The sequence below is a fragment of the Piliocolobus tephrosceles genome, chromosome 16 (assembly GCF_002776525.5).
Source record: "Piliocolobus tephrosceles isolate RC106 chromosome 16, ASM277652v3, whole genome shotgun sequence".
Classification (NCBI taxonomy): Eukaryota; Metazoa; Chordata; class Mammalia; order Primates; family Cercopithecidae; genus Piliocolobus; species Piliocolobus tephrosceles.
Window position 1 is genome coordinate 56155041 of NC_045449.1, and position 16782 is coordinate 56171822.

At 39.8% G+C, this 16782-nt stretch overlaps 1 protein-coding gene across 1 annotated transcript in view; it reads left to right on the plus strand.

Annotated features, from left to right (window-relative positions):
- Positions 1–16782, plus strand: part of EFCAB3 (EF-hand calcium binding domain 3) — a 152902-nt gene that overhangs the window by 44683 nt on the left and 91437 nt on the right. Inside the window, exons 22-24 of the mRNA XM_023192335.1 lie at positions 4344–4448; positions 7663–7716; positions 16353–16457. Coding sequence (XP_023048103.1) covers positions 4344–4448; positions 7663–7716; positions 16353–16457 — 264 coding nt within the window. The remainder of the gene's footprint in view (positions 1–4343; positions 4449–7662; positions 7717–16352; positions 16458–16782) is intronic.

The window sequence follows — 16782 nt, forward strand, 5'->3', positions numbered from 1 at the left end:
GCCCTTTTTCTGTCATATTGATCTTGGATTTCTAGAGCTAGTACCTAGAAACACATTATTAAAAAGTTTTGAGGAGGAAGGACCAAGATGGCCCAATAGGAAGAGCTCTGGTCTACAGGTCCAGCAAGACCATCACAGAAGGTGAGTGATTTCTCCTTTTCCAATTGAGGTACCCAGTTCATCTCATTGGGACTGGTTGGGCAGTGGGTCCAACCCATGGAGGGCAAGCAGAAGCAGGGTAGGGCATTGCTTCACCCAGGAAGTGCAAGGAGCCAGGGACCTCCCTCCCCACATCCAAGGGAAGCCATGAGGAACTGTGCTACCCCGCTGGGTTGCTACACTTTTCCCACAGTTTTTGCAATCTGCAGATCAGGAGATTCCCTCATGTGCCTACACCACCAGGGCCCTGGGTTTCAAGCACAAAACTGGGCAGCTATTTGGGCAGACACTGAGCTAGCTGCAGGAGTATTTTTTTGAACCCCAATAGTGCCTGGAACCCCAGTGAGACAGAATCATTCACTCCTCTGGAAAGCGGGCTGAAGCCAGGGAGCCAAGTGGTCTCGCTCAGCAGGTCCCAGTCTCGTGGAGCCCAGCAAGCTAAGAACCACTGGCTTGAAATTCTCACTGCCAGCACAGCAGTCTGAAGTCAAACTGAGATGATCAAGCTTGGTAGGGGGAGGGGCGTCTGCCATTACCGAGGCTTTAGTAGGTAGTTTTCCCCTGACAGTGCTAAGGAAGCTGGGAGGTCTGGGGTGGGCACAGCAAAGCAGCTATGGCCAGACTGCTTCTCTAGATTCCTCCTCACTGGGAAGGGCATCTCTGAAGGAAGGGCAACAGCCCAGTCAGGGGCCTACAGACAAAATCCCCATCTCCCTGGGGCAGAGCACCTGGGGGAAGGGGTGGCTGTGGGCCACAACTTCAGCGGATTTAATCGTTCCTGCCTGCTGTCTCTGAAGAGAGCAGCTGATCCTGACAAGAGGGATTCTCCTAGCACCGCACACCAGCTCTGCTAATGGACAGACTGCCTCCTCAGGTGGGTCCTTCACCCATGTGCCTCCTGACTGGGAGAAATTGCCCAACAGGGGTTGACAGACATCTCATACAAGAGAGCTCCAGGCCAGTGCCCCTCTGGGACAAAGCTTCCAGAGGAAGGAGCAGGGAGCAATCTTTGCTGTTCTGCAGTCTCCACTGGTGATACCCAGGCAAACAGGGTCTGGAGTGGACCTCCAACAAACTTCAGCAGACCTGCAGAAGAGGGGCCTGACTTTTAGAAGAAAAACTGACAAACAGAAAGCAACAATATCAACATCAACATGAAGGACCCCCACACAAAAACCCTATCCAAAGGTCATCAGCCTCAAAGATCAAAGGTAGATAAATCCACAAAGATGAGGAAAAACCAGCACAAAAATGCTGAAAATTCCAAAAATCAGAATGCCTCTTCTCCTCCAAATGATCACAATTCCTCTCCATTAAGGGCACAAAACTGAATGGAGAATGAGATTGACAAATTGACAGAAGTAGGCTTCAGGAAGTGGATAATAGCAAACTCCTCTGAGCTAAAGGAGCATGTTCTAACCCAATGCAAGGAAGCAAAGAACCTTGAAAGAAGGTTACAGGAACTGGTAACTAGAATAACCAGTTTAGAGAGGAACATAAATTACCTGATGGAACTGGAAAACACAGCCCAAGAACTTCGTGAAGCATACACAAGTATCAATAGCTGAATCGATCAAGTGGAAGAAAGCATATCAGAGAATGAAGATCAACTCACTGAAATAAGGCGTGAAGACAAGATTAGAGAAAAAAATAATTAAAAGGAATGAACACACCCTCCAAGAAATATGGGACTATATGAAAAGACCAAACCTATAATTGATTCATGTACCTGAAAGTGATGGAGAGAATGGAAACAAGCTGGAAAACACACTTCAGGAAATTATCCAGAAGAACTTCCCCAACCTAGCAAGACAGGCCAACATTCAAATTCAGGAAATACAGAGAATACCACTAAGATACTCCTCGAGAAGAGCAACCCAACGACACATAATCATCAGATTCTCCAAGGTTGAAATGAAGGAAAAAATGTTAAGGACAGCCATAGAAAATAGTCAGGTTACCTACAAAGGGAAGCCCATCAGACTAACAGTGGATCTCTCTGCAGAAACCCTACAAGCCAGAAGAGAGTGGGGGCCAATATTCAACATTCTCAAAGAAAAGAATTTTCAACCCAGAATTTCATATCCAGCCAAACTAAGCTTCATAAAGTGAAGGAGAAATAAAATCCTTTCCAGACAAGCAGATGCTGAGGGCTCTGCTTCCTCACCAGGCCTGCCTTACAAGAGCTCCTGAAGAAACCACTAAATATGGAAAGGGAAAACTGGTACCAGCCACTGCAAAAACATACCAAAACATAAAGACCAACAACACTGTGAAGAAACTGCATCAACTAATGTGCAAATTGAACAGCTAGCATCATGATGACAGGATCAAATTCAAACATAACAATATTAACCTTAAATGTAAATGGGCTAAATGCCCCAATGAAAAGACACAGATTGGCAAATTGGATAAAGAGTCAAGACCCATCAGTGTGCTGTATTCAGGAGATCCATCTCACATGCAAAGACACACATAGGCTCTAAATAAAGGGATGGAGGAATATTTACCAAGCAAATGGAAAGAAAAAAAAAAAAAAAAAAGCAGCGGTTGCAATCCTAGTCTCTGATAAGACAGACTTTAAACCAACAAAGATCAAAAAGGACAAGGCTAATACATAATGGTAAAGGGATCAGTGCAACAAGAAGAGCTAACTATCCTAAATATATATGCACCCAATACAGGAGCACCCAGATTCATAAAACGAGTTCTTAGAGACCTATAAAGAGACTTAGACTCTTACACAATAATTGTGAGAGACTTTAACACCCCACTGTCAATATTAGACAGATCAATGAGACAAAAAATTAACAAGGGTATTTAGGACTTGAACTCAGCTCTAGACCAAGTGAACCTAAAAGCCATTTACAGAATATTCCACCCCAAATCAACAGAATATACATTCTTATCAGTGCCAGATAGCACTTATTCTAAAATCAACCACATAATTGAAACTAAAACACTCCTCAGCAAATGCAAACAAACAGAAATCATAACAAACTGTCTGTCAGACTACAGTGCAATCAAATTAGAACTCAGGATTTTAAAACTCACTCAAAACCACACAACTACATGGAAATTGAACAACCTGCTCCTAAATAAAGAAGTTATTTACCCAAGTACCCATCAATGATAGACTGGACAAAGAAAATGTAGCACCATGGAATACTGTGCAGCCATAAAAAGGAATGGGTTCATGTCCTTTGCAGACACATGGATGAAGCTGGAAGCCATCATTCTCAGCAAACTAACAGAGGAAGAGGAACATAAAACCAAACACCTCGTGTTCTCCCTCATAGGTGGGAGTTGAACAATGAGAACACTTGGACACAGGGAGGGGAACATCACATACCAGGGCCTGTCAAGGGGTGAGGGGCAAGGAGAGGGAGAGCATTAGGACAAATACCTAATGCATGTGGGGCTTAAAACCTAGATGATGGGTTGATAGGTGCAGCAAACCACCATGGCACATGTATACCTATGTAACAAACCTGCACGTTCTGCACAGGTATCCCAGCACTTAAAATAAAAAATAAAGAATAAAATGAACAGAAGAAGTGTCCCAGAAGATATTGGTCAACAGATATAAAGTCATAGGTTGGAGGAATGGGTTCTGGTGTTCTATTGCCGAACAAGATGGCTATAATTAATAATAATGTTTTGTGTGTTTCAAGCTACAAGAATGTGTTCTGAATATTCTCACCACAAAGAAATGGTTAATATTTGAGGTGATAGATATGCTAATTACACTGATTTGATTATTCCACAATTTTTACATGTATCGAAACATCACATCATACCCTTTAAAATATACAATTATTATTTGTCATTTAAAAATGTAAAAATTTTAAAAATATTTCCAGAGGACTATGATGGAGTAAACTCATGGACTTTATTTAGTTATTTATTTTTCTCCATTATTTTAGCAAGTTTCAGATCCTATTGTGCAGACACGTTTATAAAGGCTGATTTTGGTCTTAGCTCTCCTAAAAGCAATAACAGAATCCCACAGCTCAGGGTTTAGAAATTCCTGACTTACATACTAAAAACCATGTTTACTTGAATAGTTTAATTGTTCTTTGCCCTTCTTTCTGCATATAGAATTGATGCCTCGGTGTGAGCTAGAATTACCCGCTCTTTATATCATTACAAATTTTCTTGTGTTCATCCCCTTATCTCTTAAGGAACAAAAGTGTCTTCAGATAAGATGGAAATTTTCATGAAAAGCATGGGAATTGATCTCAAGGAGAAAGAAATCCAGATACTGAAGGACCACCTACCAGTTGATGGTGAGAGTTTTGAATATCAGTATGCCCCAGAGTAAACCTTTGAACATGAAGCTAGTAGTGGGGCTGGAATAATTGAAGGGGCTGGAATGATTGAAGATAGGATGTATATGAAAAGAAATGAAAGAATAAGACCTTACTCCCCATAATTACCAAACTGAACCCAATGGCTACCGCTTGGGAAGAATCACCAAGAATACTGCCAACATAAATGGCAAGTGTCAACTCAGTATGTAACACCACAGGAAATGCCAAGATTTAACAAGAATACACAGGACATTAATCTTTTAATCCTTACTGGTAATCCAGCGTTAAATAGCAATGACCAACACTGTGTAGTCCTGACACACGCAAGACACTCTTCTAAGCACTTTCATTTATCAACTTATTTAATCTTGCAAACAACCCTAAAAGGTAGGTTCTGTTTTTATCCCAATTCTACATATAAGGAAACTAAGGCACGAAAAAGTCAAGTCACTTGCCCAAAGGCAGAGAGCTAGTAAATGATGCAACCAGGAAAAGAACCTAGGCAATCTGGCTCCAGAAACTGTCTCTTAACCACAATGCTATACTTCCATGAGCTAATAGAATTAATGAATTTTAAAAGGTATATAGTAATGTTACAAATGAAATTAATTAAATTTGGCATATTTTAGATGGTCTTATGCTAGTGGAACTGAGAAAAATTCATCAGGAAATCTTGTGGGACTACTGCTCCAGAAAGGAAATCATAAAAATATATAATTAATCCAAGTCAGTGAATACTGTATGTGCTTTTCTAAATCAGTAGTACCTTTCATTCTTCCATTCTATCAACTTTAAAGACTGTGATGCATCAGGCACTGTTCTAGGTCCTTGATACCTTTGCCTTAATAAGTAAGCAGTTTTCAAAACATGACTTTTTCTTTTGTTTTTAAATCCCTTCTATAGCTCTTTCAATCTACCAATGCAATAAAATGTAGATACTTGTGGTTGCCCTGTTGTCCTAGTATCTTGGAACATCACCAGCACAGTGATTTAAAGTATGAGGCCCTTAATATAATTCCTGTAGAATACCTTGTACATCTGTTTAACCATCTGAGATAGGATAGAATATTGTTTCAGAACCTAATGGGCCTCAGTGGAGCTAATTGGAGACATAGAAAGGGAAGAGTGTGGTGGCATGTTATTTACAGGCAAACTTTTATCCAAAGGAAGTTCTTCCTTGTCCTATTTAAAAGTTATAATGGTAACCATATTACTACTAATAATAATGTGTTATAAAACTATAAAATAATACCAGTCTAGATGCAGTGGCTCACCTCTGTAATCCTAGCACTTTGGGAGGCTGAGGCGAGAGGATCTCTTGAGACTAGCAGTTCAAAACCAGCCTGGGCAACAAAGCAAAACCACATCTCTGAAACTTATTTCTTTTAATTATCTGGGAACGGCCAGATGCAGTGGCTCACACCTGTAATCCCAGCACTTTGGGAGGCCAAGGCAGGTGGATCTCATGAGGCCAGGAGTTCAAGACCAACCTGGGCAACACAGTAAACTCTACTAAAATTACAAAAATTAACTGTGCATGGTGGTACATACCCATAATCCCAGCTACGCAGGAGTCTGAGGGAGGAGAATTGCTTGAACCCAGGAGGTGGAGGTTGCAGTGAGCCAAGATCATGCCACTGCACTCTAGCCTGGGCAATAAAGTGAGATATATATATATATATATATATATATATATCTCCAGGGATGGTGGTATGTGCCTATAGTCCTAGCTACTTGGGAGAGTGAGGCAGGTGGATTGTCCAGCCTAGGTGACAGAATGAGTCCCTGTCTCAAAAAAAGAAAAAAAAAAAATACCAGTAAAAGAATGTCATAATTGCTGGGTGTGGTAGCTCACACCTGTAATCCCAGCACTTTGGGAGGCCGAGGTGGGTGGATCATGAGGTCGGGAGTTCGAGACCAACCTGGCCAACATAGTGGAACCCTGTCTCTACTAAAAATGCAAAAAATTAGCTGGGCGTGGTGGCGGGCACCTGTAATCCCAGCTACTTAGGAGGCTGAAGCAGGAGAATCGCTTGAACCTGGAAGGCAGAGGTTGCAGTGAGCCGAGATCATGCCATTGCACTCCAGCCCGGGCAACAGTGCAAAAAAAAAAAACAAGATTATCATAATTTTAAAAGTATTTTAAAAGAACAAACAAAGATAAATTCTGTATCTAAGAATCTGGAATATAATAATTTTAAAGCTAATTCATTATTTATAATATGTTTGCATTTTGCTATAACTATAATTTAGTAAATGTTTATGGAGCATCAATCTTGTGCAAACCAGTACACTAACGCCTAGGTGATAGATACTAAGAACGCAAAGTGCTTCTTGGTATCTTGTGCTCAGATAAACTTACAGTCTTAGGAATATTATAAATAATACAACAGTGTGAACATATTTAAGCAGTGATGAATTGACACCCTTGACCAAGTCATAAGTAGAAAATGAGTGTGTCCTTCAGCAGCTGTAAGATTCCAAACTGAATCTTGCCTATGAGAGTAATAACATCTCTTAACTACTAGCTTAACCTCCCAATCCAGTGTCTCTCAAACTTGCAATCTTACAAACTGCTTAAAATTTATCTGCTGACTTCCAGTGACTTCAGACTTCAATTTGAGAAATACTGATCAAAGAAACTAAGTACATGGTCTGTGAAAATATATTTTGATTGAGAATAGTCAATGGTCATGGCAAAATAAAAGTTTTGTCATCACAAATGGACTTTAACTGGATATATCAACATGATACTTATGATGTTGGCAACCTAAGATCAACCAGACATGGATACCAACACTCTAATCTTTTAGTGGATAGCTTAGTGCCAAAGTCAGCATAAGCCTAAAGGTAAAGTCAGCATTGACAAAAATGGAAATACCATTTTTAAACAAAGTTTTTTAATTCTCAAATTTCCAACCCCTGAATAGATTAACTTACTAGATAATAGATTGTCTTGAAGGAAAGAAGAATGCTTTAAACTTTACTCTTGCATTGTGAAATGTAGATTTTGATTGTTTATAGCATAAATAGTAGTAGCTATATTAATTCAATTCATGAACATTGGACTTGGAAAAATGAACTTCTAGGGAAATGTTTTTGAATAATTGACTTTTGAGTTTCTATTTCAGAATTTAAGGACCTTATATCATTTTTCCATAAATCTTTTTGATGCCTTTTTATCTTAAAGATAATGGGAAGACTGATTTGAATACGATGATGGATGAAGTTAAAAATGTTACAGGTGAGTGAGATGTTACAGTAAATACTACATTGTGTGATCTTAAAGTTTTATATGGAACTATATTTTAACACAATAATGTTTCTTCCACTCATTTATTTAACAATTATTTATAGAGTATTTACCACATGCCAGGCATTGTTCTAGGCATATAGGCTACATCAGTAAATAGTACGAAGGTCGCTGCCTCCTGGAGCTTAGATTCTAGCAGGGGAAATAAGCAATAAACAATAAACATTAAACATAAGTACATAATATAATATGTTAGAAAGTGATATATGCTCTGGAAATAAGTGAAAAGTAGATAAAGGAGATTGGGAGAGCAGGGTGTGTTGGGGAAAGAGGCAGGTGTGTTTTTAAACAGATAATCAGGCCTTCTTGAGAAGGTGATGTTTGAGCAAACACTTGAAAGAGGTGAGGGTTTTGATATGTGGGGATTTCTAGACAAAAAGTGTTGCAGACAAAGGGGACAAGGACAAAGGCAGGAGCATGCCTAGTATATTCAAAGAACAACAAGAAGGTCAGTGTGGCTGAAGCTGAGTAACTAAGTAAAAAAGTAATAGGGAGACTAGACACGGTGGCTCACACCTGTAATCCCAGCACTTTGGGAGGCCAAGGCGGGCAGATCACCTGAAGTCAGGAGTTCAAGACCAGCCTGGCCAACATGGTGAAACCCCATCTCTACTAAAAGTGCAAAACTTAGCCGGGTGTGGTGGTGCATGCCTGTAGTCCCAGCTACTCAGGAGTCTGAGGCAGGAAAACCACTTGAACCCAGGAGGCAGAGGTTGCAGTGAGCTGAGATCAGGCCACTGCACTCCAGCCTGGGTGATAAAGCCAGACCCCATCTCAAAAAAAAAGTAATAGGGGATGAGAAGAGAAAAGTAATGGGTGCATTACTTATTTTTGAAAGCCCCGCAAGGACTTGGGCTTATTTTCTGAGATAAACAGAAAGCTATTGTAGGGTTTAAAACCGAGGTGTAATATGATCTGACCTATCATATTACCCCTAGAGGGTAGGGGAGAGGGAGGGTAGGGGAGAGGGGGGGGAAGGGGAGGAAACAGGGAAACCATTTTGAGGGCCTTTAGAGTAATCAATGTTAGGGATGCTGGTGACACAACCAGAGTAGAAGGCAATGGCTGGATTCTGGACAAATTTTTTAAAGAGTCAAAAGAATTTTCTGGAGGATTAGATACAAAGTACTAGATAAAAGGAGAAGTCAAGAATGGTTCTAAAATTTTTGTCTTGAACAACTAACTAAAAGGATAGTCTTGCCATTAACTGAGATGAAAAAAGTTACCAGTAGTACAAGTTTGGGTGGAAGAAAATTAGGAATCCAATTTGGGACATTTTGAAATAACTAATAGACCTCCAAATGCAGATGTCAAGTACAAAACAGACTCAAATTCAAGAAATATATCTTGGGTAAAAATATAAAATTGAAAGTCATAGGCATATAGATGGTATTTAAAGCCATGAGATTGAATGAATTCACTCAAGGAGTGAGTATAAGTGAAGAAGAGAAGAGGACTAAAGGATGAAACCTGGAGTACTTCAATATTAAGAGGTGCTAGAGCAAAGAAGATGAGGAGTAGCCAATGATGTAGGTGGAAAACCAAGATAATAAGGTGCCCTGAAAACCAGATGAGGAAGATTAAATTAAGTTGGGTGCCCCCAGAAAACAAACCCTGAAATGAGGATTACATATACAGGTAGTTTGCTTGGGAAGTGAGCTCAGGGGAGCAGAGAAGTGAGACATAGATAAAAGCAGCCAATAAAGTGTTTATCAAACAAGTTACCATTGCAGGTAACTGGAGCTTAATCGCACTGGGGAATATCTGGTAAATGACATGGCCTCAAGAGAGGGGTAATAAAGCTAGGTTATTTTCACACCAACTCATATCAGTCATTGGTTAAAAACTGCTTAAGGGGCCGGGTGCAGTGGCTCACTCCTGTAATCCCAGCACTTTGGGAAGCCGAGGCAGGCGGATCACGAGGTCAGGAGATCGAGACCATCCTGGCTAACACGGTGAAACCCCGTCTCTACTAAAAAAAAATACAAAAATATTAGTCAGGCATTGTGGTGGGTGCCTGTAGTCCCACCTACTCCGGAGGCTGAGGCAGGAGAATGGCGTGAACCTGGGAGGTGGAGCTTGCAGTGAGCTGATATCTCACCACTACACTCCAGCCTAGGTGACAGAGCGAGACTCTGTCTCCGAAAAAAAAAAAAAAAATGCTTAAGGGAGGGGAAAGCAGTATTACTATTACTCTGCTGGCATTTCTAGCCATCTAAGCATAGGGAGAGTGGACTCTGGCAGCTGAAGAAATCCCTCAGACAAAGGGGTACTAGTAACTGAAAGTGAAAGTGAACAAGCATGCATTGATATGAGGGGATATGAGCAGAGCATCTATAGCATCTGCTACAGTTACCAGACAAGAAGGCAAATCAATAGTCAAACGCTGCTGATAGGCCAGGTAACATGAGAACCGAGAATTGACAATTGCATATAGCCACACGGAGGTCACTGGTGATATCCAAAAGAGAAACTTCAGGTAGTGAGATGGAAAGAAGACTCAGTAGAATGAGTCTGAAAGAATGGGAAGATAGGATTTAGAAACTGTGTGAATATCTAAGGCGTTTCAGTGCAAAAGAGAGCAAAGTGGAATAAGGAGATAAGTAAAGTGGTGAAAATGGTGGTAAGAGAAGGCTTCTTTTTTTGATTAAAGAGATGAAGTAGTAATCAAGTGAAAGAAGAGGAAACAGTGGTTTGAAAAGAGGAAGGAAGGTGTGAAGTAGTCATAAAGAAGAATAGGAAAATTAAGGAACCAGCAAAGTATAGTATGATTGCTCCAGGGCATTAAAGACCCACTTAAGGTTCACGATCATCAATGTAAAGTGAGGACAGTCAGCATAGTTCGCTTTAGTTCTAGTTAGCTACATGGCTGCAGGCACAGAGTAGTAGAGACTTGCATTTAACCAGCAATGGGGTTTTGTCAAGTGAGTATATTAAAAGCAAGAACAGAGTAACTTAAAGCCAATCTTCTGCAAGATGTAAATACACTTAAAGCTTTCCTTACTCACTGATGCTTTTACCTTCCTAGTCCTTTGCGGGTTCATCCTTCTTAGTGATATCAACAAAAGCCAGTCTTTGTCTAAAAATATGTTTATTTTACACTCATCTTTGAATCATAGTTTGACTGAATCTAGACTTATAGATGGTCATTCTATCTTAGAACTCTGGAAACTAATGATTCTTTTTGTTGTTGTTGTTGTTGTTGTTGTTGTTGTTGTTGTTGTTGTTGAGATGGAGTCTCACTCTGTCACCCAGGCTGGAGTGCAGTGGCGCCATCTCGGCTCACTGCAAGCTCTGACTCCCAGGTTCACACCATTCTTCTGCCTCAGCCTCCCGAGTAGCTGGAACTACAGGTGCCTGCCACCACGCCTGGCTAATTTTTTTGTATTTTTAGTGGAGACAGGGTTTCACCGTGTTAGCCAGGATGCTCTCGATCTCCTGACCTCGTGATCCGCCTGCCTCAGCCTCCCAAAGTGCTGGGATTACAGGCATGTGCCACCGCACCGAGCCATGATTCATCTTTGAATCATAGTTTGGCTGAATCTAGACTTATAGATTGTCATTTTATCTTAGAACTCTGGAAACTAATGCTGGTGTCTGTCCCTGAGGAGAGTATAATAAAGCTGGTTTTACAAGGTTGAAAAACTGAAAATTGGATTCAACCACTACTGCAGGAAGGAACTGCATCTTCCAGCCTTTCAGACTCCCTCTAGCACTCCCCGTTGGCAGAATTTAACATGGAGCCAGAAATGTAGTTTACAGAGTCTCAGGCTCAGCATTGTAAAGCTAAGTATGGAACACTAGGATTGGAGCTGAGAGACAATAACTAAATAGCTGGAAGAGTACCCTTTTGGCTACTCAGCTACAATCTTTCTACATATATTTGAACTTCTATTTATCAAAAAAAAAAAAAAAAAAAAAAAAACCTCTGTTTCCACCTAATAAGATGCAACTATTCTTCGTATAAATGAAGATATTCTTTCTCACCCTTTCCACAGAATGAGGAGAAATAAAGTTCCCACAGTCCATCTCAGGGAGACAGTCATACTATCTCTGAGCTGTGTTAATTACTTACCAAATTTAGTTACAGCGCTATCTGAATATTCTGTTACCTAAAGTCTAAATTGTAAAGTTAACCTATGAGAAAACTAATATTTAAATTAAAAATGGAAAGAAGGAAAAGAAAATACATACCATGTGCACGTGTGCACACTCACATATATATACATATATATACACATATAGACACATATATATATACACACACTATATATAATGTATTCATATATTGATTGTTTTCTGGACTCTTTTTGCTGTTAAAATAAGCTGTCTTAATTGGGTTTGTTTGTTTGTTTGTTTGTTTGTTTGGAGGAGGACAGAGTCTTGCTGTCTGGAGTGCAGCGGTGCAATCTCAGTTGACTACAACCTCCGCCTCCTAGGTTCAAACAATTCTCCTGCCTCAGCCTCCTGAGTAGCTGGGACTCCACGCACAAGCCATATGCCCAGCTAATTTTTGTATTTTTAGTGGAGATGGGGTTTCGCCATGATGGCCAGGCTGGTCTCAAACTTCTGACCTCAAGTGATCCACCCACCTTGGCCTCCCAAAGTACTGGGATTACAGGTGTGAGCTACCACACCCAGCCTTAATTATTTATTAATAGCTACTTTTTCTCTTGTAACTTTTAAGATTATCTCTATCTTTGAAGTTTTCATTATAATGTCTCCAAGTATACACTTATTTTCATTTTCATTTTCTGCTCAAGACTTGTGATTCCTGAAACTAAAAGTTCAGGCCTTTCATCAATTCTTGAAAATTGTCAGCCTTTATGTTTCAAATATTGCCTCTTCTCTTTTTCTTTTACTTTTAGAAACTCCCATTATGTATATGATGGACCTTCTTATTCTGTCTTTCCTATTTTTTTTCCGTATTTTCCACTTTTTATATTGTTTTCCTAATTTTTAGAATTTCTCAAATCTCTCTTCCAGTTTACTAATTCTCTCTACAACTCCATCTCACACTGTTTATTGAAAATGCCAATAACAATTTATTTCTAGATATTGTTTTATATCTTTTGCACACTAGCCTGTTCTTTTCCTCAATTTCTTATTCTTGTGCTTCTATCTATGCCCTTTCTTTCTCTTTAATGGGTTTAATTTATTTATTTATTTGAGTCAGAGTCTCATTGTGTCACCCAGGCTGGAGTGCAGTGGCATGATCTCAGCTCACTGCGGCGTCCACCTCCTGAATTCAAGCAATTCTTGTGCCTTAGCCACCCAAGTAGCTGGGATTACAGGCATGTGCCACCACACCGAAATATTTTTTTTTGTATTTTTAGTACAGACAGGGTTTCACAGTGTTGGCCAGGCTGGTCTCAAACTCCTGGCTTCAAGTGATCCACCTGCCTCAGCCTCCCAACATGCTGGAGATTACAGATGTGAGCCACCGTGCCCAGCGTCTTTAATGGGCTTTGTTTCAAATCTGTGTCCCTATCATGTGCCCAAGAATGCTTGGGCATTAAAACAAAGCCATTGCCAAATCTGGTCAGATAACCCACTAGGGTTATCTCCACATCAAATTGAGTATATATCTCAGCACCATAGGAAAGGTTAATTTAAAAAAAAGAAAGAAAAAAAATTGAGTACGTATCAACCTGACTCTTAAAACCCTCTCTATTTCCTGAAACCAAAAATTTTTCTCTCTTTCCGACAAATTCAGCCATCCATCTACAATTATTTTGTCATTTTTAAATCCATTTTAGATATTTGTAGCAAGTAGGATGTCCTACTCTATTGTTTTGCTGGAAACAGAAGTTGTGTTCATAATTTCTAAGTAGTTTATGATCTCAGTTTCAACTTATTTAACTCAGCAGTTATTTAAAGTATTTTATTTATAATTTCCAAGTAGAGAGGATTTATTAAAACTGTTTCTATGATTGATTTTACATTTTTTCTTCTTTTATTTTTACTTTTTATTATTATTATTATTATTATTATTATTGAGACGGAGTCTAACTCTGTCACCAGGCTGGACTGTAGAACGATTTCGACTCACTGCAACCTCCATCTCCCAGGTTCAAACAATTCTCTTGCCTCAGCCTCCCAAGTAGCTGGGACTATAGGAACACACCACCATGCCCAGCTAATTTTTTTTTTTTTTTTTTTTTTTGAGACGGAGTCTCGCTCTGTCCACCAGGCTGGAGTGGTGCAGTGGCCCTATCTCGGCTCACTGCAAGCTCCGCCTCCCGGGTTCCCGCCATTCTCCTGCCTCAGCCTCCCGAGTAGCTGGGACTACAGGCGCCCGCCACGGCGCCCGGCTTTTTTTTTTTTTTTTTATATTTTTGTATGTTTAGTAGAGACGGGGTTTCACCGTGGTCTCGATCTCCTGACCTTGTGATCCGCCCGCCTCGGCCTCCCAAAGTTCTGGGATTACAGGCTGAGCCACCGCGCCCGGCTAATTTTTGTATTTTTAATACAGATGGAGTTTCACCATGTTGGCCAGGATGGTCTCAATCTGTTGACCTCGTGATCCACCCACCTCAGCCTCCCAAAATGCTGGGATTACAGGTGTGAGCCACCACACCCAGCTGACTTTAAATTATAATTAGAATATGACTAATATACTTTTTGCCTTCGAGTAATTTGTTGAGATTTAAATTTTTGTCTTAAAACATGATCAATTTTAGTAAATGTTGCAATAATATTTGTCAGAAAAGTCATAGTCCTGCTTGCTAATTATTTTTTTTTTTTTGAGACAGAGTCTCCCTCCATCACACAGGCTGGAGTGCAATGGCCCGATCTCTGCTCACTGCAACCTCTGCCTCCAGGGTTTAAGTGACTCTCCTGCCTCAGCCTCCTGAGTAGCTGGAATTACAGACACATGCCACCACACCCAGCTAATTTTTGTATTTTTATAGAGCCAGGGTTTTACCATGTTGGCCAGGCTGGTCTCGAACTCCTGACCTCAAGTGATCTGCCCACTTCAGCTTCCCAGAGTGCTAGGATTACAGGCATGAGCCACCACACCTGGCCTAATTATGTTTTATATATTGAGCATTTTCAATGTCAGTTTTACCCCTTCAAAAATTTTGTTTTCTTCACATAGTAAACAGTAATGATCAAGTGAATGAACTCTCTGAAGTTTCAATCAGTAATGTATTTTGCTTTGCTGACGTTCAAACAATTAATTAACTCATTCTACATTCAGTTGATCATTGGCTATGTGCCAGGCATTATGCTAGATTTTGAGAGAAAGACATGATCCCTGACTTCCCAAGTTTACAATGTAATTATATAAATGTAAATTCACTCAAGGTGAAATATATTACAAGGAGTCAGATTTTATTGTCATTTTTAACTTACCCCATAATTAAGGCAAAAGAACAAGAGGGAAGGGGATAGGGAGGACCAAAAAGAAGAAGAAAAAGAAAATTAAAAGTAGAGGTGTTCTTGTAGTAGTCAAATTATTTATATTAACCATGAAACAGCTCCCAAATTGTTGAAAACTTATACAATTTCTATTTTACTTATGATATGATATTGTTTTATCATTGTAAGAGATTTTATTTTACTTAGGTTAAAAGAAAAATTTCTGATTCCCCTCCTTGACTCTAAATAGCTAAACAAGGCCTGGTACAGTGGTTCACACCTATAACCCTAGCACTTGGGAGGCCAAGCCAGATGGATCACTTGAGGCCAGGAGTTCAAGACTAGCCTGGGTAACACAGGGAGACCCTATCTCTACAAAAAGTAGAAAAAATTAGCCCCGCGTGCTGTTGCATGCCTGTAGTCCCAGCTACTCCGAGGGCCTGGGGCGGGAGGATTGCTTAAGCCTAGGAGGTCAAGGCTACAGTGAGCCGTGATCATGCCACTGCACTCCAGCCAGGATGGCAGAGTGAGACCTTGTCTCAAAATAGTAAATAAATAAATAAATAGCTAAACAAGGTTTTACTGTGCTTTGCTCTTCCCCCAGCAGCTGAGGATTATATATATATACACACACACATTATATATAATTATATATATACAAAAACAGGTACATATGTATGATATATAATGCTATATGTAGTTATAATGTTATATGTTAATCATAATTACTTCTATTATATGTTGATTATAATTACATATAATGTTGTATATAATTTGATATAGTTTGGCTGTGTCCCCACCCAAATCCCAACTTGAATTGTGTCTCTCAGAATTCCCACATGTTGTGGGAGGGAACCACGGGGAGTTAATTGAATCATGGGGGTCAGTCTTTCCCATGCTATTCTCATGATAGTGAATAAGTCTCGTAAGATCTGATGGGTTTATCAGGGGTTTCTGCTTTTGCTACTTCCTCATTTTCTCTTGCCACCACCATGTAAAAAGTGCCTTTCACCTCCCACCGTGATTCTGAGGCCTCCCTAGCCATGTGGAACTGTAAGTCCAATTAAACCTCTTTTTCTTCCCAGTCTCAGGTATGTCTATCAGCAGCATGAAAATGGACTAATACATAATTATAATATCATAATATAAAATATGACATAATTCTTATATTCTCACCTATGACTATTTCCCTTCCTCTAAAGGAGAGAAGATTCATGCTGGGGATGTGAAAAATGTTCTGGAAAACATGGGAATAGAGATGACAAATAAGGAGCACAAAAAACTTCTGAAAACTCTACCAGTTTCTGGTAAGCATTTACATGTATTCTGCTTCACTGATGTCTAAAAATATATTCATTCAACACTTACTGAAGATCATTGTCTGTGTGGCACTATCTAAAACCTGAGAGCGCAGGGACCGTGTCTGATTCTCCAAGTCCTTACCCTCTTGAAAACTTCAGAGAGGTTGGTTTTAAGGTTTTGTGTTAGAAATTCTAATATTTGAAACAGTTGTGTCAATTAAAAATATTTTTTAAAAGGCCCAGTCCTAGCATTTCTGAAAATCCTATTATTATTATATTGGTTTAGGAAATATGAACGTCTTCAGTCAGAAGTCCTATCATAAGACAATTT